This window comes from Ranitomeya imitator, chromosome 1 (assembly GCF_032444005.1).
Source record: "Ranitomeya imitator isolate aRanImi1 chromosome 1, aRanImi1.pri, whole genome shotgun sequence".
NCBI classification, from domain to species: Eukaryota; Metazoa; Chordata; class Amphibia; order Anura; family Dendrobatidae; genus Ranitomeya; species Ranitomeya imitator.
The window spans coordinates 483,206,517-483,230,209 of record NC_091282.1 but is presented as its reverse complement, the minus strand read 5'-3'; the positions used below and the strand labels follow the sequence as shown (position 1 = coordinate 483,230,209).

The 23,693-nt window shown below is 45.5% G+C and overlaps 1 protein-coding gene across 5 annotated transcripts in view; it reads left to right on the top strand.

Annotated features, from left to right (window-relative positions):
- The window catches only part of MTAP (methylthioadenosine phosphorylase), a 79,565-nt gene that overhangs the window by 50,619 nt on the left and 5,253 nt on the right, over window positions 1-23,693 (top strand). For all 5 annotated transcript variants that reach the window (XM_069765552.1, XM_069765544.1, XM_069765528.1 and 2 more), the window contains one exon: window positions 8,932-9,054. In XM_069765552.1, coding sequence (XP_069621653.1) covers window positions 8,932-9,054 — 123 coding nt within the window. The remainder of the gene's footprint in view (window positions 1-8,931; window positions 9,055-23,693) is intronic.

Genomic DNA, 23,693 nt, shown 5'->3' with positions numbered 1-23,693 from the left:
CACTGAAGGGTGGTGATGGGGAGGGGCTATTTAACCTCTTCTGTGTTCCTGTCTCTATCAAGGATAAGAAGGACAACCTCCTGGTGGTACGGTCATGATGAACTCCGGGAAGCACTATTACCGGTAGGACTTATTCCTACTTTTTCACCCATATGCTGGACAGTTTTAGTCGTATGTCTGCTTTTGACATCTGTAAGACATCCAATTTTTATATCCACAGCTAAAAGTGATAATAAAAGGCCTAATACTGTTTTTATGTAACTGTTGTTTACAATATATCCATTAAAAACAGATTCCATATGGATTGATTAACATTGAGTCAGTGTGTGGTCTGGTTTCTATACACAAGGACCAAAAACATACTTGTGTGAACTTGGGGCCTAAAACATAAAAAAAACTGTTGGTCAGCCACTCATGAACCCACCATTTTACACTTAATTTCAAGAGTATGCCAAGAATATGCAAAGCAGTCATCAAAGCAAAAGGTGGCTAATGTGAATAACCTAGACTATGACATAATTTCAGTTGTTTGACACTTTTTTGTTATATAGTTCCACATGTGGTAATTCATAATTTTGATACCTTCAGTGTGAGTAGTCATGAAAATACAGAAAAATCTTTAAATGAGAAGGTGTGTCCAAACTTTTGGTCTGTAGTGTGTGTGTGTGTGTGTGTGTGTGTGTGTGTGTGTGTGTGTGTGTGTGTGTGTGTGTGTGTGTGTGTTTGTTTAAGTCTTTGGTTACAGTTCGCACCCAAAACGGATTGGGACAAATCCACACATGTAAATCAAAAACTTTTTGTTTCTCCAGCGATCAGTCCAATGGTGGAGTAAAATATACCTTTTATTTATCCATTGAAAAGTTCCAGATTTCTTCAGTAACAATATTGCATACATTCAATCCCTTATGGACGACCTGTTTCGACACCACCATCAGTTTTTCACTATTTGCAACGGATTGTTGTTTTTTTTTCTTTTTGTTTTTTTTTTTCTTTTTTTAGAGAGAGAGAACGGAAAATGTGCATGATTTGAATGGAAACATGCATGGAAAACAGGATTCGGAGGCCAGATTTTCATTTCACATCTGTTTCATAAATTTTTCACAGGATCCGTCGCTGGGCGTTTTTTCGTCGGACATAAAAAACGTTCCTCTGTACCTTTTCTCCATTGCCGGAAACAGCTCTTCTGACGGATCCAGCAAAAATCGGATGAAACGTGTGGCCATCAGGCGCAATCCGGTGCTAATACCACTCTATGAGAAAAAAATGGATCCGTTTTTTTCAAAACTTGCTGGATTGTGCCTGACGGCAAAAACCTGATGTGTGAAAGTAGCCAGATAGATATATGGATAGATATATCTATGTATCTACAGATATATCTATTTATCTATAAATATATCTATAGATAGATATAGCCATAGTTATATCTATAGATATATCCATCTATAGATACCTAGATTTATCCATAGATATGGCAATAGATATATAATAGCAAGGCCGATGTTTATTAATAAACGTTTAATTAAAAAAAAAACGGAAGAAAATGACGTGGGCTGCCGCACAGTTTTCTGCACCAGAGGGGGAAAGCCGACAGCCGGGGGTCAATATTTGTAGCCTGGGAAGGGGGTTATACCCATGGCCCCCTCCCTGACGATGAATATCAGCCCGCAGCTGTCTGCGTAGCCTTTACTGGCTATTAAAATAGCGGGTCTCTCCCCCCCCCCCCCAAAAAAAATGACGTGGGGTCCCCCTATATTTTATAGCCAAAAAGGCTACACAGACAGCTGCGGGCTGATACTCATAGCCTAGAGAGGGGCCATGGATATTTGCCACCAAACCCCCACCCTCCCCCCCCCAGCTACAAATACCAGCCCGCAGCCGCCCCAGAAATGGCGCATCTGTGAGAATTCTGGCACTTAGCCTCTCTCTTCCCACTCCCGAGTAGTGGTGGGATATGGGGTAATAAGCGGTTAATGTCACCTTGCTAATGTAAGGTGACATTAAGCCCGGTTAATAATGGCCCGGTTAATAATGGAGAGGCGTCAATAAGACGCCTATCCATTATTAATCCTAGAGTAGTGAAAGAGTTAAAAAATAAAGTATTTTAATATTCTGAATTTAACCATACTTGCCATACTCGATCGCCTGCAAAAAATTAAAAATAATAAACCGTATACTCACTTGCCGCCGTAATCCAATTAATAACGAGTGTCCCAGGACGATCTCCCCTATAGAACAGTGACATCGGGTGATGTCACTGCTCTATAGACCTTCAGTGACACACTGACAGGAGACAATGGCTCCTGCAGTGCATCACTGGGAATTTTCCCACACAGCAGTGCTACAAGTGAGACTAGGGACTATTTTTTACAGTGGCGGAGGAATACATTGCGGAAGGATACGTATTCCTGGAGCCCCTGGAGAGCGGTCGCATCAGCTGATGTGGCTGCTCTCCACGGGAGATCGTCGTGGGACACTCGTTTTAATTGGATTTCTGTGGATCGGGAGTATAGTGTTTGTTTATTATTTTAATATTTTTTTACAGGTGACACTGGCTTCGGGGATCAAGGTGATGGGGATTATGTACTCTGTCTATATGTAATGTATGTATGTACTGTATGTTGTATGTACTGTTATGTTGTATGTAATGGTGTATGTACTGTTATATGTTGTATGTACTGTTATGTTTGTGTTTTTTTTTGTTTTTTTTTCACATTCAACACATTAACCGGATGATGGGACTACTGCTGTCCCATCATTGGCTAATGTGTCAATCACTGTAGCAGGCATAGTCTGATGGGACTTGTAGTCCAATCAGACGATGCCTGCACGCACGCGCACACACACACACACACACACACACACACACACACACACACTCACTCACTCACTCACTCACTCACTCACTCACTCTCACTCAATTGGCAGTTGGATGGCAGACATGGAGTTGTCAGGTGTGCGGTGGTCGAAGCTACAAGACCTGTGTCAAGTCCTTCAGTGTTTTGAGGAATGCACACGGCTCTCTCTCTCACTCACTCACAGCAGACCCCTGACAGTCCCGCACAGAGTCCCGACAGCCCTGCACATACACGCACAGTCTCCGCCCACACACTTCCCTCCTCCCGATCTGCAGCATTTTCCCCGCAGCAACATCGCAGATCTTTTTTACATCTGCGGTTTTGCTGTGGATGTACCCGACTCCATGCAAGTCAATGGGTGCAGAAACGCTGCAGATCCGCTCAAAGAATTGACATGCTCCGTTTCCGCAGCTTTTTTTCCGCAGCATGTGCACATTGGATTGGATTTTCCATAGGTTTACATGGTACTGTAAACCACATGAAAAACTGCTGCAGATCTGCAGCGTCAAAAACGCGGCAGATCTGTGGTAAAAATCGCAACGTGTGAACATGGCCAAAAGCTCTTTCATAATCTCGCCTCTGACAAAAAGTTTACCCAATCCAGACCATAGAACTGGAAATTCTTTAAATCATGTGCTTTAAAAAATTGTTTAACCCATTAACAACCAGAGGTATTCTTGGTTTTGCGGTTTCATTTTTTTTGCTCCCCTTCTCAGAGCCATAACGTTTTTATTTGTTGGTCAAAATGGCCATGTGAGGGCTTGTTTTTTGGAGGACGAGTTGTACTTTTGAACGACACCATTGGTATTAACGTATCGTGTACTGGAAATTGGGGGGGAAAAAATCCAAGTGCGGTGAAATTGGGAAAAAAAAGTGCAATCCCACAGGTTTTTTTTTTTTTCTTCCATGTTCACTAAATGCTAAAACTGACCTGCCATTATGATTCTCCAGGTCATTACGAGTTCACAGGCACCACACGTCTAAGTTCTTTATTTAAGTGGTGAAAAAAATTCCATTTGTTAAAAAATAAAAAAAAGTGCCATTTTCTGATACCCATAGCGTCTCCATTTTTCGTGATCTCGGGTTGGGTGAGGGCTTATTTTTTGCGCACCGTGCTGATGTTTTTATTCATATCATTTTGGTGTAGATGCAATGTTGAGGAGACCAAAAAAACGTAATTTTGGCATTTTTACTTTTTTCTTGTTACCCTGTTGAGCGATTGGGTTAATTCCTTTTTCATATTGATAGATCGGGCGATTCTGAACACAGCGATACCAAATATGTGTGTTTGAATCTTTTTTGTTTTATTTATAATGGGGCGAAAGGGGGGTGATTTGAAATTACATTTTTATTATTTGATATTTTTAAACACTTATTTATTTTTTTTATACTTTTGGCATGCTTCAGTTTGGCATAGGAGACTAGAAGCTTTCATAACCCAATTTGCTTTGCTATATACAAGCAATGATCAGATCGCCTATGTGTAGCAGAAATGCTCAGTTGCTATGAGTGCCGACCACCGGGCAGTGACAACCATAGAGGTCTGCTGGTGCCCTCTTGTTGTCATGCCAACCCATCGGTGACCTGTGATAACATGACTGGGTCACCAATGGGCAGGATTTTTGCTGCGCTTGCCATAAGCACGAGTTAAATGCTGCTATCTGAAATTGACAGCAGCATTTATCGGTTTGACAGCCGCGAGTGGATCTAATATAATGTATTCAATGTGATCACATTAAATTCTTTAAGCGGCACATCTGTCCAACGATGTATAAAATCATAACATGCTGTATTTGAGATTCATTAAAAAAAGGGAGTCCAAAATATAAAAATCTGACGCATTTCTGGCGTCCAAGCAACCTTAGTCATAGGATAAGTCATATACAGAAATGCGTCAGGTTTTTATATTTTGGATTCCGTCTTTTTAATGAATCCTCCAATAAAGCATGTTATGCTTTTATACATCGTTGAAGTGATATGGTCACTTTGTGAGAGCAGCAGCTCATGCACGCTAAACGCTCAGGTATATACAGGAAAAAAGCCTGCAGAAAACTTGAAAAGAATCAGGGTATGCAAGTTTCAGATTTGACTTATGGACTAAGAGAAGGGATGAGCGAATATACTCGTTACTCGAGATTTCTGTTAGCCAGCATAAGTACATGTGGGGGTTGCCTGGTTGCTAGGGAAGCCTATAATGTCAATCTTCCTGTGTATAATGGGAGGTGACTGAAAGCCAGATGCTACCAAGAGGAATTATGCATAGTTTGGAAAACCTTTGGAATTTTTTTTTTCCCCCATGGGGTTATAAGATTTCAACTATTAGAAAAGATTTGCTTTCCGAGGAGTAACAACTGAGGGAAAGTCAGTAGTGAGGAGTTCTCAAATAAGCAAATGGGTGAGGAGTTGCCGATGTTTGAAGGCCCAAAGCCAACTGAAGGACTTTTAATTAAAGGGGCTGTCTGATCTAAAATGAACATTCAAATAAAAAATGAAGACAGCGCCTCATTAGTTGGTGAAAAATCGCAGTTCCTTTATTCTGCCCTCTGTGGCAACGTTTCGATCTACTTGAAAAAGATCATGTGGATTGAAACATCGCCACAGGGTGCAGAATGAAGGTTTTTTCACCAACGCAGGAGGCGCTGTCTTCGTTTTTTATTTGGATGTTTTCCGGGAAGGACTCTCTGGAATTGATGTGCGCCTCTCTTGTGGGTAATTGCTAACCCTTTATTTGCTATGAGGTGCTGTGAATTGTTTATTCTTTGATCTAAAATGAAGTCTACAGTCGAATCCTCGCAGAGCACAGTTTGTACACTGGGGGGACAAGGTCCAACAGTGAGTTATTTGTTCTGGTCAAAAATATTATTGTAAAACCAGGAAACATGGAAAATTGCTGACCTGGATGGTTAAAGTTTAGTGAGAGGGGCACTCTGTCGTGGCTTCACGTTCGAGTATAGTTGCACAAGATAAAAAGATTTTAAAGAAATTTGCAATATATTACAAGGGTATCTAAAGTGCAAAGCAAATGGGGCATCAGACAGATATCGAAACCTTTCCAGAACAGACTGATTTTCCAGTACTCTGAAGTAACGCAAACATTTTTGGAAGCGCTGATACTGGCATGAGACCTCACAAATGCACTAAAATTAATATTGCTTAAAAACTTTAAAAAGTGCCAATGGTCTACATTTTGAAGTTTATAGGAGACATGGCCAAACTCTTCTCCCTATTTTGACAAAGGTTTTTTTTAATAGGGCTTTTGAGGCGGGATCACTTTTCCCTTTAATGTTGGAAGGGATTACCATACTTTAATTTGAAAAAAAGGAAAAGACACATTGGATACGAAGAGGCTGCAGATGACAATTTTCTCTTCTGAATACGGATGTTAAAATTCTGACTAAAGTTTTAGCTAAAAAACTAAAAGTTTTCTATACAGTTATATGAAAAAGTTTGGGCACCCCTATTAATCTTAAGCTTAATGTTTATAAAAATTGTTTTTTTGCAACAGCTTTTTCCGTTTATATATATAATAACTGTTGGACACAGTAATGTTTCTGCCTGGATATGAGGTTTATTGTACTAACAGAACATATGCAATCTGCATTCAAACAAAATTTGACAGGTGCATAAGTATGGGCCCCCACCAGAAAAGTGACATTAATATTTAGTAGATCCTCCTTTTGCAAAAATAACAGCCTCTAGTCGCTTCCTGTAGCTTTTAATGAGTTTCTGGATGAAGGTATTTTTGACCATTCCTCTTTACAAAACAATTCCAGTTCAGTTAAGTTTGATGGTCGCCGAGCATGGGCAGCCCTCTTCAAATGATCCCACAGATGTTCAATGATATTCAGGTCTGGTGACTGGGATGGCCATTCCAGAACAGTGTAATTATTCCTCTGCATGAATGCCTGAGTAGATTTGGAGTGGTATTTTGGATCGTCTTGCTGAAAGATCCATCCCCTGCGTAACTTCAACTTTGTCACTGATTCATGAACATTATTGTCAAGAATCTGCTTATACTGAGAGGAATCCATGCGTCCCTCAACTTTAACAAGATTCCTGGTGCCGGCATTGGCCACACAGCCCCAAAGCATGATGGAACCTCCACCAAATTTTAGTGTGGGTAGCAAGTGTTTTTCTTGGAATGCTGTGTTTTTTGTCCGCCATGCATAACGCCTTTTTGTATGACCAAACAACTCAATCTTGGTTTCATCAGTCCACAGGACCTTCTTCCAAAAAGAAATTGGCTTCTCCAAATGTGCTTTTGCATAACTCAGCCGACTCTGTTTGTGGCGTGCTTGCAGAAACGGCTTCTTTCGCATCACTCTCCCAAACAGCTTCTCCTTGTGCAAAGTGCGTTGTATAGTTGACCGATGCACAGTGACACCATCTGCAGCAAGTTGATGCTGCAGCTCTCTGGAGGTGGTCTGAGGATTGTCCTTGACTGATCTTACCATTCTTCTTCTCTGCCTTTCTGATGTTTTTCTTGGCCTACCATTTCTGGCCTTAACAAGAACTGTACCTGTGTTCTTCCATTTCCTTACTATGTTCTCACAGTGGAAATTGACAGCTTTTTGTATCCTTCCCCTGAACAACTATGTTGAATAATCTTTGTTTTCAGATCATTAGACAGTTGTTTTGAGGAGCCCATGATGCCACTCTTCAGAGGAGATTCAAACAGGAGAACAACTTGCAAGTGGCCACTTTAAGTAGCTTTTCTCATGATTGCATACACCTGGCTATGAAGTTCAAAGCTCAATGAGGTTAGAAAACCAAAAAAAGTGCTTTAGTAAGTCAGTAAAAAGTAGGTAGGAGTATTTAAAACAAGAAAATGATAAGGGTGCCCATACTTATGCACCTGTCAAATTTTGTTTGAATGCAGATTGCACATTTTCTGTTAGTACAAAAAACCTCATTTCAAGGCAGAAACATTACTGTGTCCAACAGTTATTAGATATATGAAACTGAAATAGCTGTCGCAAAAAAAACAATTTTTATAAAACATTAAGCTTAAGATTAATAGGGGTACCCAAACCTTTTCATATAACTGTATAATTCATCTTAATCAACATGGTCTATTCCCAACATTGGGCTAATATCAATAAGATTGTTCGCTGGTATCCAGAAGGACGATCTATCCAGTCATGCCATTATGACCTTTGACAGCGTGGAGTGGAGGTTCCATTTAGATGGTTATGGAGTGATTTGGTCTCAGTGGACGGTATCTCTTGGGTTCAGATTCTATTTATGACCACATGGCCAGGGTGGGGGTCAATGGGGAATTGTCAGGTTTCTTTAATCTAGCTAGAAGTACTAGATAGACTTGTTCCCGCTACTATTTGGTATGATTATAGAACTACTAGTTATAATAAAAACCTTTATTACTTTATTAAAGGGAACCTGTCACCCCGTTTTTTCAGATTGAGATATAAATACTGTTAAATAGGGCCCCCACCGATGACAAGGGTAATAGCGCAGATCACGCGCTGTTTCTTCACGTGCGCGCAGTGGATTCGGCACTGCGACATGCACACACCACTACGCCACCAACGGAAAGCTGGGGAAGAAAAGAGCGATGTCACCACGCCCACCTGACCAGACCAGCCTGATTGACAGGCGAAAACGGCGACTTTGGTAATGTATTTCGCAGCATAGGTGGGGAATCAGGGTACACTACATACACTATTGTAACGCACAGCGCAGGCCCTATTTAACAGTATTTATAGCTCAATCTGAAAAAACGGGGTGACAGGTTCCCTTTAAATATTTAGAAAAATTCATAAAAGCTTATATACAGACACAACAGATATATGGGGCTGAAAGATGGCATAAAATGTAGCCAGCGCCAAAAATTGCCCAAGGTGGGGTATCCCCCTGGTTTTAAGGTATATACATATTTCAACACTCAGTGATTAGATATATACTGCCATGTGGCAAGAGTACAACACAAATCATACATTTGTCATGGTTAAAATCACATTGTCCCTTATGATGAAGTAGTCTCCAGGAGACATCTTTAAAATAGTTAGTCTTTGCTCCTACCAATTAAATTTATACCACTTGTTCTTTCTTTCCTAAGGTCTCTGTTGACAAGGTGCTGAAAACCTTAAAAGAAAATGCCAATAAAGCGACGAGTATACTACTGTCTGCCATACCTCAGATAGCCGCCATGGACTGGACAGACACAATTCAGAACATGAAGGTACTTCTTTGTCACTTAACTTTACTTTTACTATAGTGTGGTTTACTACAAACTTTTAGTAGTCATACGCAGGCCTCTGTTTTTAGACGTCATTCACATTTGTGCCACAACAATAAGTAGTCAATTTGCCTTAGATTTGAAGGGGTATGTCATCAATATGAGATTTGTGGGGGTCCGTCACCCAGCACCCTCACTTATCACCTGTTATCTGCTTCATCAGACGTTGTATATAGTATATTGACTTTTGAAAGTATACGCCCTCCTTGGCTTTTTAGCTGTTTTGTTACATTACAACCGATCTATATATATAATTGTCTAAGGGGTACTTCCGTTTGTCTGTCACGGAAATCCCGCGTCGCTGATTGGTCGCGGCAGCCAGGACAGTCAGGCCGAGAATTAGTCCCTCCCGCTCATACTCCCGTCCAGTCACCGCTCACACAGGGTTAATCCCAGCGTTAACGGACCGCGTTATGCCGCGCGTAACGCACTCCGTTAACGCTGCTATTAACCCTGTGTGTCCCCAACTTTTTACTATTGATGCTACCTATGCAGCATCAATAGTAAAAAGATCTAATGTTCAAAAAAAAATAAAAAAACAAAAAACCTGCTATTCTCACCTTCCGTCGTCCGACGATGCGCTCGCGCCTGTCGCCAGCTTCCGTTCCCAGAGATGCATTGCGAAATTGCCCAGAAGACTTAGCGGTCTCGTGAGACCGCTAAGTCATCTGGGTAATTTCGCAATGCATCCTGGGAACAAAAGATGGCGGCAGCCGCGCGCGCATCGGCACAGCTTCGCTGGATCCCAGCGGGTGAGTGTATCACAATTTTTTATTTTAATTACACGGTGAGTGGCCGGGCCCAGGTGTAGTGATCTGTGTACGGTGGCCCCAGCTGTGCGGAGTAGTCGTGTATCATATGAAGCTGTATGGGACTATTTACTTCTATGGGCAGTGTTAGATACTATGTGGGCTGTGTTACATATTACGTGGCCAGTGTTATATACTACGTGGCCTGTGTTATATACTGCGTGGCTGTTGGATAGTGCATGGCCTGTGTTATATATTACGTGGGCTGTGTTATTTACTACTTGGGCTGTTATTTACTGCGTGGCCTGTATTAACGCATCAGGTATTCTACAATATGTATGTATATAGCAGCCACATAGTATATAGCACAGGCTATGTAGTACTCCTATATACTACGTGGCCTGTGCTATATACTATGTGGCTGCTATATACATACATACAGTTGTGGCCAAAAGTATTGACACCCCTGCAATTCCCATCTGCCGCTCCTGCTCTCACTGTAATTAGCAGCAGTAGGTGTCAGATGATGGGATCAGTAGTCCCATCAGCTGACACCAGTGATCAGAGGTAAAGTTTATGTTTCTGATCACAGCTGAGCGCTACCTCTGTCTTCTGACAGCGTGGGGAGCGCAGCTCTCTGACCGGCGGGGATGTTTTCCCCCACCGATCAGAAGCGGTGTTTGACATGCTGTCATGTGCATGACAGCGCGGCAAACACTGTAATGTCGGGCCCCCCATTAAAGTGAATGGGGTTCGAGTCCTTTCTGCTGGATGACAGGCTGCATGGACGCATCATGCAGCCTGCCATCTAGATGTAACAGAGTCGAGTATGATGTCAAATCCTGCCGTCCTTGACTTTCTGCAGCAAATACACTGCAAGAAAAGTCACTGCAGCGTTTTTTCACCATCCATTCAAGTCAATGGGTGAAAAATGCTGAAAGAAGTGACAGGCTCTATGTCCAAAAAACGCAGCAAAGCACAAAATACTGATCACACAAAAAAAACCAATGTGTGTGCATGAGATTTCTGAAATCTCATAGGATTTGCTGGTATTGTAAAAAGCAGCTGAAAATTAGCATAAAAAAACAGCATAAACGCCCTGTGTGAACTTACCCTAAAACACGCTTTTTTCCTCCAAAAATGTGGAGGAAAATGGGGGATGCGTCTTATAGTCCAGATGTACCATCTCTGGCTGTGGTGGGGAGGTGGCGGTGCGGTATCGGCAGAGCAGCAGGTTACAGAGGGAATTAATTTTACCTCATTCCATGCCCATGGGAGTGGAATGCGGTGAATATTCATTTCTCTTAAGTAGCAGCATACGTGACCGCCAGCAGCTGCAGGTAGGAACCCTCCGGCTGACATTGTGCTCGCTATTAAAGAGCAAGGAAGGTAAGTGTAAGGGTATGTGCACACGATGCAGATTTAGTGCAGAACTGCAGCAGATTTTTCTGCAGCAGAAACGCTGCAGAACTGCACTGTGATTTACAGTACAATGTAAATCAATGTGAAAAAAAAAGAAGCTGTGCACATGGTGCAGAAAAATCTGCGCAGAAACGCTGCAGATTTCAAAGAAGTGCATGTCACTTCTTTTGTGCAGTTCTGCAGCGTTTCTGCACCCCTCTATAATAGAAATCCATTGGTAAAAAAACGCATCAAAAACGCACAAAAAACGCACCTGCGGATTCTGCCAGGAGATGCAGATTTAGTGCAGATTTTATGCAGAAAATTCTGCACCAAATCTGCATCGTGTGCACACAGCCTAATGGTTTATGTTTTTAAAATATTTTCTTATGGGGCCATGCATACCAGGAGGGAGGGGGGCAATCATACCAGGTTAGGGATGGGGCCCTGCATACCAGGATAGAGATGGGCCCATGGATACTAGGATGAGATGGGGGAACCGCATACCAGGATGGGGATGAGGGCGATCATTCCTGCCAGGATAGGGGTGAGGGGGCCATGCCTACCAGGCTAGCGATGAGGGGGACATGCATACCAGGGTAGGGATGAGGGGACCATGTGTATCAGGATGGGGATGAAGGCACCATATAGACCAGGATAGGAGACATTAAGTACAGAATTGACCACATTTTATGCTTCAATGTATTTTTCCTAATTTCCTCCTTTTAAAACCTAGGTGCATCTTATGGTCTGGTGCGTCTTATAGTCTGAAAAATATGGTATTTTACACATCCAATCCATGTTTCGTATAGTACCCAACCTGATTTGAGCGAACAATTTTATAGGCATATTGGAGCCAGTAGCTCAGGTCAGAAGACCCAGCGGTCTGTCAATGTTTCAGCAATGCGTAAGACCAGTTTTACAGAAGAGTAATTTTTCTCCCTGCCTACACCCATGTGGACTCAGAGGAGAAAGACAGGCCTGCTCTATATACAGTGGGTGCTTGCTGTGTTATACCGCTGGCACCCATCTCTAACTACAAGTCTGAGCTAGCTCAGGTCGCTGCTGGTTAACTACTTAGCCGTAGTCATTTGTAACTATGGTACCTAAGTAATAGGACGTATTTGTACTTCTACACTGTGTTCCAAATTATTATGCAAATGATTTTCCTAAATGGTCGGTGCAAATGAGTCATTCTAATAAAAGTCATCACCCGTTAGATTATACATCGAATTTTATTGAAGAAACCTCCCAATGATCTTATATATAATTGTCTAAGGGTCACTTCCGTCTGTCTGTCCTTCTGTCATGGTTATTCATTCGCTGATTGGTCTCGCCAGCTGCCTGTCATGGCTGCCGCGACCAATCAGCGACGGGCACAGTCCGGAAGAAAATGGCCGCTCCTTCCTCCCCGCAGTCAGTGCCTGTCGCCCGCATTCTCCCCTCCGGTCACCGCTAACACAGGGTTAATGCTGGTGGTAACGGACCGCATTATGCTGCGGGTAACGCACTTCGTTACCGCCGCTATTAACCCTGTGTGTCCCCAACTTTTTACTATTGACGCTGCCTATGCGGCATCAATAGTAAAAAATGTAATGTTAAAAATAATTTTTAAAAAATAAACCTGCTATACTCACCCTCCGCTGAGCCGCTCCCATCGGCCGCCATCTTCCGCTGCAGTTTCCGGTGGCAAAGATGGTCTGGCAGAAGGACCTGCCATGACGTCACGGTCATGTGATCGTGACGTCATCACAGGCCCTGCGCGACAAGGACCTGCCATGACGTCACGGTCATGTGACCGCGACGTCATCACAGGGCCTGCGCTAGAAAGACCTGCCATGACGTCACGGTCATGTGACCGCACGTCATCACAGGTCCTGCGCTCTGATACCAACCCTGGAACCGCAAGCTGCCGTGGACTACAAGGGGCCTTCGGAAAGGTGAGTATAAGTTTTTTTTATTTTTTCACCTGTGACAAACCTGGCTGGGAAATATACTACGTAGCTGGGCAATATACTACGTGGCTCTGTGCTGTATACTACGTCACTCGGCAATATACTACGTTACTGGCCAATATACTACGTGGCTCTGTGCTGTATACTACGTCGCTGTGCGATATACTACGTCACTGAGCAATATACTACGTGGCTGGGCAATATACTACGTGGCTGGGCAATATACTACGTGACTGGGCAATATACTACGTAACTGGGCAATATACTACGTGGCTGGGCAATATACTACGTAACTGGGCAATATACTATGTGGCTGGGCAATATACTACGTGACTGGGCAATATACTACGTGGCTGGGCAATATACTACGTGGCTGTGCGATATACTACGTGGCTGTGCGATATACTACGTGACTGGGCAATATACTACGTGGCTGGGCAATATACTACGTGGCTGTGCGATATACTACGTGGCTGGGCAATATACTACGTGACTGGGCAATATACTACGTCGCTGTGCGATATACTACGTCACTGGGCAATATACTACGTAACTGGGCAATATACTACGTTGCTGCGCAATATACTACTTCACTGGGCAATATAAAACGTAACTGGGCAATATACTACGTGGCTGTGCGATATACTACGTGACTGGGCAATATACTACGTGACTGGGCAATATACTACGTGACTGGGCAATATACTACGTGGCTGGACAATACACTACGTGACTAGGCAATATACTACATGGCTCTGTGCTGCATACTACGTCACTCGGCAATATACTACGTTACTGGCCAATATACTACGTGGCTCTGTGCTGTGTACTACGTCTCTGCAGTATACTACGTCACTGGGCAATATACTACGTAACTGGGCAATATACTACGTGGCTGCGCAATATACTACGTGACTGGGCAATATACTACGTGGCTGGGCAATATACTACATCACTGGCCAATATACTACGTGACTGGGCAATATACTACGTGGCTGGACAATATACTACGTGACTAGGCAATATACTACATGGCTCTGTGCTGTATACTACGTCACTCGGCAATATACTACGTTACTGGCCAATATACTACGTCACTGGGCAATATACTACGTCACTGGGCAATATACTACGTGGCTAGGCAATATACTATGTGGCTGGGCAATATAGTACGTGGCTGGGCAATATACTACGAGGTTTTGCAATATACTACGTGGCTGTGCAATATACTATGTGGCTGTGCAATATACTATGTGGCTGTGCAATATACTATGTGACTGGGAAATATACTACGTGGCTGAGCAATATACTACATGGCTGGACAATATACTACGTGGCTGGGCAATATACTACGTGGCTGGACAATATAGTACGTGGACATGCATATTCTAGAATACCCGATGCGCTAGAATCGGGCTACCATCTAGTAACAGTATAATCTCCAAAAAAAAATAAAAACTCAAAATGCACTGTTCCAAATTATTAGGCACAGTAGAATTTCTATTCATTTGATATGTTTTAAAGAACTGAAAATGCTCATTTGTGGAATTTCCAGCATTAGGAGGTCACATTCACTGAACAAATAAGCTACTTAACTCCAAAACCTCCTAACAGGCCAAGTTACATGTTAACATAGGACCCGTTCTTTGATATCACCTTCACAATTCTTGCATCCATTGAACTTGTGAGTTTTTGGAGAGTTTCTGCTTGTATTTCTTTGCATGAAGTCAGAATAGCCTCAAAGAACTGCTGTTTTGGTGTGAACTGCCTCCCACCCACATAGATCTTTTGCTTGATGATACTCCAAAGGTTCTCTGTACGGTTGAGGTCAGGTGAAGATGGTGGCCACGCCATGAGTTTATCTCCTTTTATGCCCATAGCAGCCAATGACTCAGAGGTATTCTTTGCAGCATGAAATGGTGCATTGTCATGCATGAAGATGATTTTGCTCCTGGCACGTTTCTGCTTTTTAGACCATGGAAGAAAGTTGTCAGTCAGAAACTCTATATGCTTTGCAGAGGTCATTTTCACACCTTCAGGAACCTTAAAGTGTCCTACCAGCTGTTTCCCCGTGATTCTGGCCCAAAATGTGACTCCTCCACCTCCTTGCTGACGTCGCAGCCTTGTTGGGACATGGTGGCCATCCACCAACCATCCACTACTCCATCCATCTGGACCATCCAGGGTTGCTTAACACTCCTCAGTAAACAAGACTATTTATAAATTAGTGTTCATGTATGTCCGGGCCCACTTTAACCATTTCTGCTTGTGAACGCTGTTTAAGGGTGGCTGAATATTAAGTTTATGCACCACAGCAAGCCTTTGAAGGATCCTACACTTTGAGGTTTGAGGGACTCCAGAGGCACCAGCAGCTTCAAATAACTGTTTGCTGCTTTGTAATGGTATTTTGGCAGCTGCTCTCTTAATCCCATGAATTTGTCTGGCAGAAACCTTCCTCATTATGCCTTTATCAGCACGAACACGTCTGTGCTCAGATTCAGCCACAAATCTCTTAACAGTACAATGATAACGCTTAAGTTTTAGGGAAATATCTAATGTCCCTTGACCAAGGCATTGCACTATTTGATGCTTTTAGGGAGCAGAGATCCTTTTTCTTTCCCATGTTACTTGAAACCTGTGGCCTGCTTAATAATGTGGAACATCATTTTTAAGTAGTTTTCCTTTATTTTGAATCACCAGGAAAACTAATTATCACATGTGTTTAAGATTGATTTCAGTGATTCATTGAGCCCTGAGACACAATACCATCCAGGAGTTTATTTGAAAACCAAAATTAAATCTTTGACACTTAAATCCAATTTGCATAATAATTTGGAACACAGTGTATGCAGCCCTGCTGCGGGCAGGATAGGAATTTGAGTATTTTATAAAAAGGGTATGTCCCCTTACAGAAATCTTTGTCATAGAAAAACAAACCGCACTTTATGAACTCTCCCCCGAGCCAGTGCTGCTTTGGTGATTGTGTATAAGCTGTAACTGTATCGTCATCTCGACAGCGCTGCAGCCAGTCACTAAGCTCAGTGGCTGTGCTAGGTTATGTGCACACGATGCGGAATGGGGTGCAGAATTTTCCTGGCAGAATTCGCAGCTGCGGATTTGCCGCGGTTTTTATGCGGATTTGCCGTGGAATTGATGCGGATTTTCTGCAATTTTTCCCACTGCGGATTTCTATCATGGAGGGGTGCAGAAACGCTGCAGATCCGCACAAAAGAAGTGACATGCACTTCTTTTAAATCCGCAGCAATTCCGCACTGATTTTTCCACACCATGTGCACAATTATTTCTCCTTCGCCTCATTGGGGGACACAGGACTGTGGGTGTATGCTTCTGCCGCCAGGAGGCTGACACTAAGTAAACGTGAAAAAAAGTTATCTCCTCCTCCATCGTATACACCCTGACACTGGCTACCAGAGACTCCAGTGTATGCTTAGTGTCTCAAGGAGGCACACCTCCGAGTCCTGTTCCTTTGGACTCCTTTTTTCAACACTATGAATTGAAGGGGCGGCGGATCCTTTTGAGGGTCCGATCTCCCCAAAACCATCAACGGGCAAGCACGTGTGATTCCATATCCACGTTCCCTTTCCCGCTACATGGGATTCTGTACCGGACTTGGCCCTGACCACCCTAAGGTATTTAGACCCTGGGCTATACAGGTGCCCCCAGACGTCCGTGCTTCCCCCCGGATTTCTACACCCCTGCTCTGCTGCGGTGATAGATGGGGTGGTGGACGGTCCCTCTCCTTATCCTAGATAATGGAGATAGGGCTCCTGCACCGTCTTTTTTGCCTCCCTTCTCGTTTTGCTGGCATCTAACATGGGGGGGCTCCTGACAGGGCGCCTTAGGCTTTACCTTTATGCTGCTGGCATCTTGCGACGGCAGGGGCTCTCCAGTGCTGGGGGGGTTCCGTCGCCTGCGAGTGGTTGTGCTGCGACGCTGCTTTGCTGCCGACCCCTTTTCTTTCTTTCGGGGGCCGTTTCTGCGGCGCTGTGGTGGGGTCTCTGTGTGCGGCCGGCGCTGCGGTGCCGCCGGTGCGGCGTTGCGGCCGGCTCCGCGGCGCTACGGTGCTTCTGGCGCCGCGGCGCTATGGTGCGGCGGAGCTACGTGCGGCTGGTGCCGCACTATTATCTCCAGGTGCGGGCCAGGTCTCCAGATTTCATGGGGACATCTTCGGGCAGCACAGGGCCCGGGCTTCCGCCCTGCAGACCGCACCGTTAGGCTCCTCCCCTTCCGGCGCGTCCACTTCCGGTTCCGCCCTTCCTCTCTCAGGGGGAAAAAATTGAGGTCCCGGCTTTAGGCCTACTACAGGCCGCAGCGCTGTTTGGCGGTCCCTCCCCCTGACATCGGCTCAAGGGGCTCTGAAGAAGATAAAAGCAACTTCCTTTTGCTCCGCAGCGTGTGTCTGGATCTGTCGCTACAGCCTTGGGGACACAGGACTGGGGTAAGTGCTTCTCCCTCCAGCTGGCTGAAGCAGTATTTTTTTGTTCCAGTCTCTGGCCCTGGGTATAGCATTTACGGATCGCTATGTCTAGAAGAGTTAAGTCTCACACGGTTCTTTTTACCGTTTGTGTAGATTGTCGTGCCCCATTCCCGCACGCCCAGAGTAATCGCCGCTGCGAGGCCTGTGACTCTGAACGCGCCCAGGAGCCCCCCCCCCCCCCCTGCCAGCTCCCCAGCAATCCCTCCGGCTTCTGCCCCTCAGGATTCTGAGGCAGCTCCGCCGGAATGGGTCACGTCTTTGTCGCAATCGATGGCGTCCCTTACTTAAGCAATCAAATCCCTTCAGACCCCGGTAGTTAGGGCCAGCAGTCCATCTGTCTCGGAGAGGGCCTCGGAGTCTCAGGAGCCTCCGGCCTGCAGGGGCCACGCTCGCGCTAGACAGACGCGTGGAAAGCGGATTCGCACTGCGTCTCCCAGGCCCTCAGGTGCTTCCGCATCCTGGAGCTCTGTATCTCATTCTCCTTCCCCTGCAGAGAGCGGGGAAGTTGAGACCGACTATGAGTCTGAAGGGTCCCTTAATTTTGAGAATCCTGGTTTTCAGGAGTTAGTAGATAGCCTCAATGAGGCTGTCAATCAGTCCCTGGGAATAGAGGACGAGCTCGCCTCGTCCTCGGATCATAAGGTCTTGTTTAAGCGGGCAAAACGGGCCCATAGGGTATTCTCCTCTCATCCGGAATTTGAGGACCTGATTCGCCGTAACCGAGAACACCCAACAAACGCTTTTCAGGGCTTAGGGCTCTGAAAGCTAGGTATCCCTTTGCTACTGAACTTTGTAGTAATTGGGCAGAAAATCCTGCTGTGGATCCTCCGGTGTCCTGTTTAGCCTCTAATACATTGCTATCTCTCCCTACTGGCTCGGCGATTAAGGATCCTACGGATCGTCTTATTGAGAGCTTGGTTCGCTCCGTTTTCGAGGCTTCTAGTTCAGCGCTTTTTCCTTCCTTCACGGCAACCTGGGTTACTAAGGCTATGATGTCTTGGTCAGAGTCTTTAACAAAGACTCTTCAAGAAAGTGATTTGTCAGCAGAATTGGCGGAAATGTCATCTCAGATAGCTCTGGCTGGCAGTTATCTGATTAATGCATCTTTGGATGCTGCAGATTGTGCCTCTGCAGCGGCGGCTAATGCTATTGCTATTAGAAGGGCTCTCTGGCTAAGATCATGGCGGGCTGACGCTACCTCTAAAAAATCGCTTACTACTCTACCGTATCAGGGTGGTCGCCTGTTCGGTGAAAAACTGGATCAGCTGATTTCGGATTCCACAGGAGGGAAGAGTAAGTTTCTTCCTCAGCTGAGGATTAGACAGCCTTTTCGCCGCCATTTTCAAGCTCGTTTCAGACCCTTTCGCAATGCTAGATGGGCTCCAGCATCGAGTTCTGCTGCGCAGGGTCGACCCAATCAGGACCGGGACGTTCGGTTCCCCTATTCGGCCAACCAGGGGGGAAGAATGCGTTCCCAGTCAACTAGATCCAGAGGATCTAGGACTCAAAGGTTTTCGGCTAAGTGACTGGAGGTCTCCTCGGGGTTCCTCCAACAGGGTAGGCGGACGTCTACTTTTGTTTCACCAGGTCTGGCTTCAGGTAATCCACGACCGGTGGGTGGGGGAGCTCGTATCTTCAGGTTACAGGATAGAGCTGGTCCGTCTACCTCCTCCCCGGTTCTTCCCATCCCGTCTTCCCAAGTCCGAGTCTCTCCGACAAGACCTGTACAACTCCATAGAGACCCTTCGTCTCAGCGGAGTAATTTCTCCTGTTCCAAGGGAGGAAAGGTTTCGGGGCTTTTATTCCAATCTTTTTGTAGTCCCCAAAAAGGACGGAATAGTCAGGCCTATTCTAGATCTAAAACTTTTAAACAGGTTTGTCCGCGTTCGTCACTTTCGGATGGAATCCCTCAGGTCTGTCATCTCCTCGCTAGAAAAGGGAGAGTTTTTGGCCTCAATAGACATTCAGGACGCCTATCTACATATTCCCATCTTTCCACCTCATCAAAGATTTCTCCGGTTTGCCTTAAACGATCAGCACTTTCAGTTCACGGCTTTACCCTTCAGGCTGGGCTCCGCCCCCAGGGTGTTCACAAAAGTCATGGCAACTGTAGTATCCATTCTGCACTCCCGGGGCATAGTTGTCCTGCCTTATCTAGACGATCTACTGATCAAAGGGGCGACTTTTCAATCTTGCAGGGAAAATGTCGGCATCACTCTGGACACCCTTTCTCGTCTAGGTTGGCTAATAAATTTAAGGAAGTCATCCCTTCAACCATCTCGGAGAATCTCTTTTTTAGGCATGATCTTCGACACCTCTCAAGCCCTTTCAATTCTCCCCCAGGACAAGGTCCTCACCCAGGAAGTGTGGAAGCTTCAACAACCGTACTCTCATACGATCCGGTCTTGCATGAGGGTGTTAGGAAAGATGGTTGCAACTATAGAGGCAGTTCCTTTTGCGCAGCTTCATCTTCGTCCTCTCCAACAAGCTATCCTGGCAGTGTGGAACAGAAATCCTCTCTCCCTCAACCACAGATTCCGGTTGTCTCAGGCAATCCCTCTCTTGGTGGCTAAACAGCTCATCACTCCTCAGGGGGAAGCCATTTCCCCCAACCAATTGGCTTGTGGTCACAACAGATGCCAGTCTCCGGGGTTGGGGAGCAGTGTTCTTCCATCACACAGCTCAGGGGCTCTGGTCCCTTCAGGAATCAGCCCTCCCCATCAATCTCTTAGAGATCCGAGCAGTTCGGCTAGCCTTGCGACATTTCCACCATCTTCTGGCGGGTCGCCCTGTCCGAATTCGATCGGACAACGCCACAGCTGTGGCCTATATAAATCACCAGGGGGGCACTCGCAGCAAGGCAGCCATGCAGGAAGTAAAACAGATTCTGTTCTGGGCAGAGAGAAATCATTCTGTGATTTCGGCAGTCCACTGTTGTGAATTCTGTGGCAGAGCTCCCTCCTGTGGTCACAAGTGGTACTTCGGCTGATTCTCTCTGGGAGCTTCCGTTTGTGGAGGAAACTGGTACTGCTGCTTCTGAGTTTCCTCCCTCAGGTGATCTGGTGAGGTCGTTAGGTGCTTCTCTACTTAACCCCACCTAATGCTTTGATTCTTGCTTCCTGTCAATGTTCCAGTGTTGGACTTGTGTTTCTCTGGATCATTCCTGTGGCCTGCTGCTCTGAATAGCTAAGTGCTTCTTTGCTATTTGTTGCTATTTTTTCTGTCCAGCTTGTCTATTTGTTTTGCTGGAAGCTCTGGGACGCAAAGGGTGTACCTCCGTGCCGTTAGTTCGGTACGGAGGGTCTTTTTGCCCCCTTTGCGTGGTTTTCTTTAGGGTTTTGTGTAGACCGCAAAGTTATCTTTCCTATCCTCGTTCTGTCTAGAATATCGGGCCTCACTTTGCTGAATCTATTTCATCCCTACGTTTGTCTTTTCATCTTACTCACAGTCATTATATGTGGGGGGCTGCATTTTCCTTTGGGGTATTTCTCTGAGGCAAGGTAGGCTTATTTTTCTATCTTCAGGCTAGTTAGTTTCTCAGGCTGTGCCGAGTTGCATAGGGAGCGTTAGGCGCAATCCACAGCTGCCTCTAGTTGTGTTTGGAGAGGATCAGGAATTGCGGTCTACAGAGTTTCCACGTCTCAGAGCTCGTTCTATTATTTTGGGTTATTGTCAGATCACTGTATGTGCTCTGATCGCTATGTACATTGTGTTACTGAATTGCCTATCATAACAGTCCACATTCCGGGCGAAGCGAACTGGGCGGCAGATTTCCTAAGCCGTCAGGGTCTAGCTTCCGGGGAATGGTCTCTCCATCCCGAGGTTTTTCTGCAGATATGCCATCGTTGGGGGACGCCAGACGTGGATCTAATGGCGTCCAAGGGCAATGCCAAGGTGCCCAGATTTGTCTCTCGGTACCGAGATCCTCAGGCTATCGCGGTAGATGCGCTAGTACTGTCTTGGAACCAATTTCTCTTCCCTTACCTGTTCCCGCCTCTGGCTCTGCTCCCGAGAGTAATCAAGAAAATCAAGGCAGAGAGAGTACCGGCTATTCTGATCGCTCCGGATTGGCCTCGTCGGACCTGGTATGCAGACCTGGTGCAGCTTCTCGCCGGGGTTCCATGGCGGCTGCCCGATCGGCCAGATCTTCTTTCGCAAGGGCCGATCTACCACCAGAACTCAGGGGTCCTACGTTTGACGGCCTGGCCCTTGAATCTTGGGTGTTAACTCGGGCAGGATTCTCCCAAGAGGTAGCAGATACTATGATCAGTGCACGTAAGACTGTTTCGGCCAGAATCTACCATCACACTTGGAAAGTTTTCCTTTCTTGGTGTAGAGCACGGGCTGCCCCCTCTGCGTTTTTCCGTCCCCAACATTCTAGCCTTTCTTCAAACAGGCCTGGATTCCGGGCTTGCGCCAAGTACTCTTAAACGGCATATCTCGGCCTTATCTGTCTTTTTTTCAGCGCAGGATTGCTACTAATCTTCAGGTCAAAACTTTTTTCCAGGGTGTCGCTCATAAGGTCCCTCCTTATAAGACTCCTTTGGATCCTTGGGACCTTAATTTGGTCTTAAGGGCTTTACAGGACGCTCCTTTTGAGCCTCTTCAGGATATTTCCTTGACTCTCCTTTCCTGGAAAGTTGTATTTTTAGTGGCCATAACCTCCATAAGGTGGGTATCAGAGCTGGCAGCCCTCTCCTGTCGTTCTCTCTTTCTTCGTTTTCATCAGGACAAGGTAGTGCTCAGACCAGCACCGTCTTTTTTTGCCGAAGGTTGTTTCCTCATTCCACATCAATGAGGTTATTGTTCTGCCCTCTTTTTGTCCTGCGCCCACGCACCGTGTAGAAAAAGCTCTCCATACGTTGGATCTGGTGAGGGCACTGAGGAGGTATGTTTCCCGAACGGCTCCTTTTCGCCAGACAGATGCTCTGTTTGTCCTTCCGGAAGGTCGCAGGAAGGGTTGTGCGGCCTCAAAATGCACCCTGGCCAGGTGGATACGGGCAACCATTCAGAAGGCCTATCGCTCCAAGGGCATGATGGTTCCGGCTGGAATCAAGGCTCATTCCACTAGAGCAGTGGGGGCTTCCTGGGCGATTCGGCACCAGGCCTCAGCAGAACAGGTTTGCAGGGCTGCAACCTGGTCTAGTCTGCATACGTTTGTCAAACATTATAATGTCCACTCCCAGATCTCTGCGGATGCAAGTTTGGGTAGAAGGATTCTTCAAGCGGCGGTGGCGCACTTATTGGGAATCATTCTCCGAATAATTTCTACTGGTGAGTTAATTTCCCTCCCTGGGACTGCTTTAGGACATCCCACAGTTCTGTGTCCCCCAATGAGGCGAAGGAGAAATAGGGATTTTTGTGTTACTCACCGTAAAATCCTTTTCTCCGAGACGCTCATTGGGGGACACAGCTCCCTCCCTGGTAGCCAGTTGGCTGCTTTGGCTGTATCTGTTTTTGTTAGTCAGTAGGATCTTTTCTAGACATAAGTTTTCTGTATTTATGCTGTTATATCATTTTTTGTGTTTTGTTCTCCTACTGCTTTTGCACCAAACTGGAGTCTCTGGTAGCCAGTGTCAGGGTGTATACGGTGGAGGAGGAGCTAAACTTTTTTTCACGTTTACTTAGTGTCAGCCTCCTGGCGGCAGAAGCATACACCCACAGTCCTGTGTCCCCCAATGAGCGTCTCGGAGAAAAGGATTTTACGGTGAGTAACACAAAAATCCCTATTTTTTACCCTATTGATTTACATCACAGTGCGGATCTGCAGCGTTTCTGCACAGAAAAATCCACTGCGGATCCGCACTAAATCCACATTGTGTGCACACAGCCTTAATGTAAACAGCATGAGCCTTTGCGCTTGGTAATTGGCTGCAGTTTTATCGACTTGACATGGAGCCAAAAATAAACCAGGGCAGCAGCTTACAGATGCAATTTTGGACCTGGAATTCTGGTACTCCTGGTATTCATATCAATGGT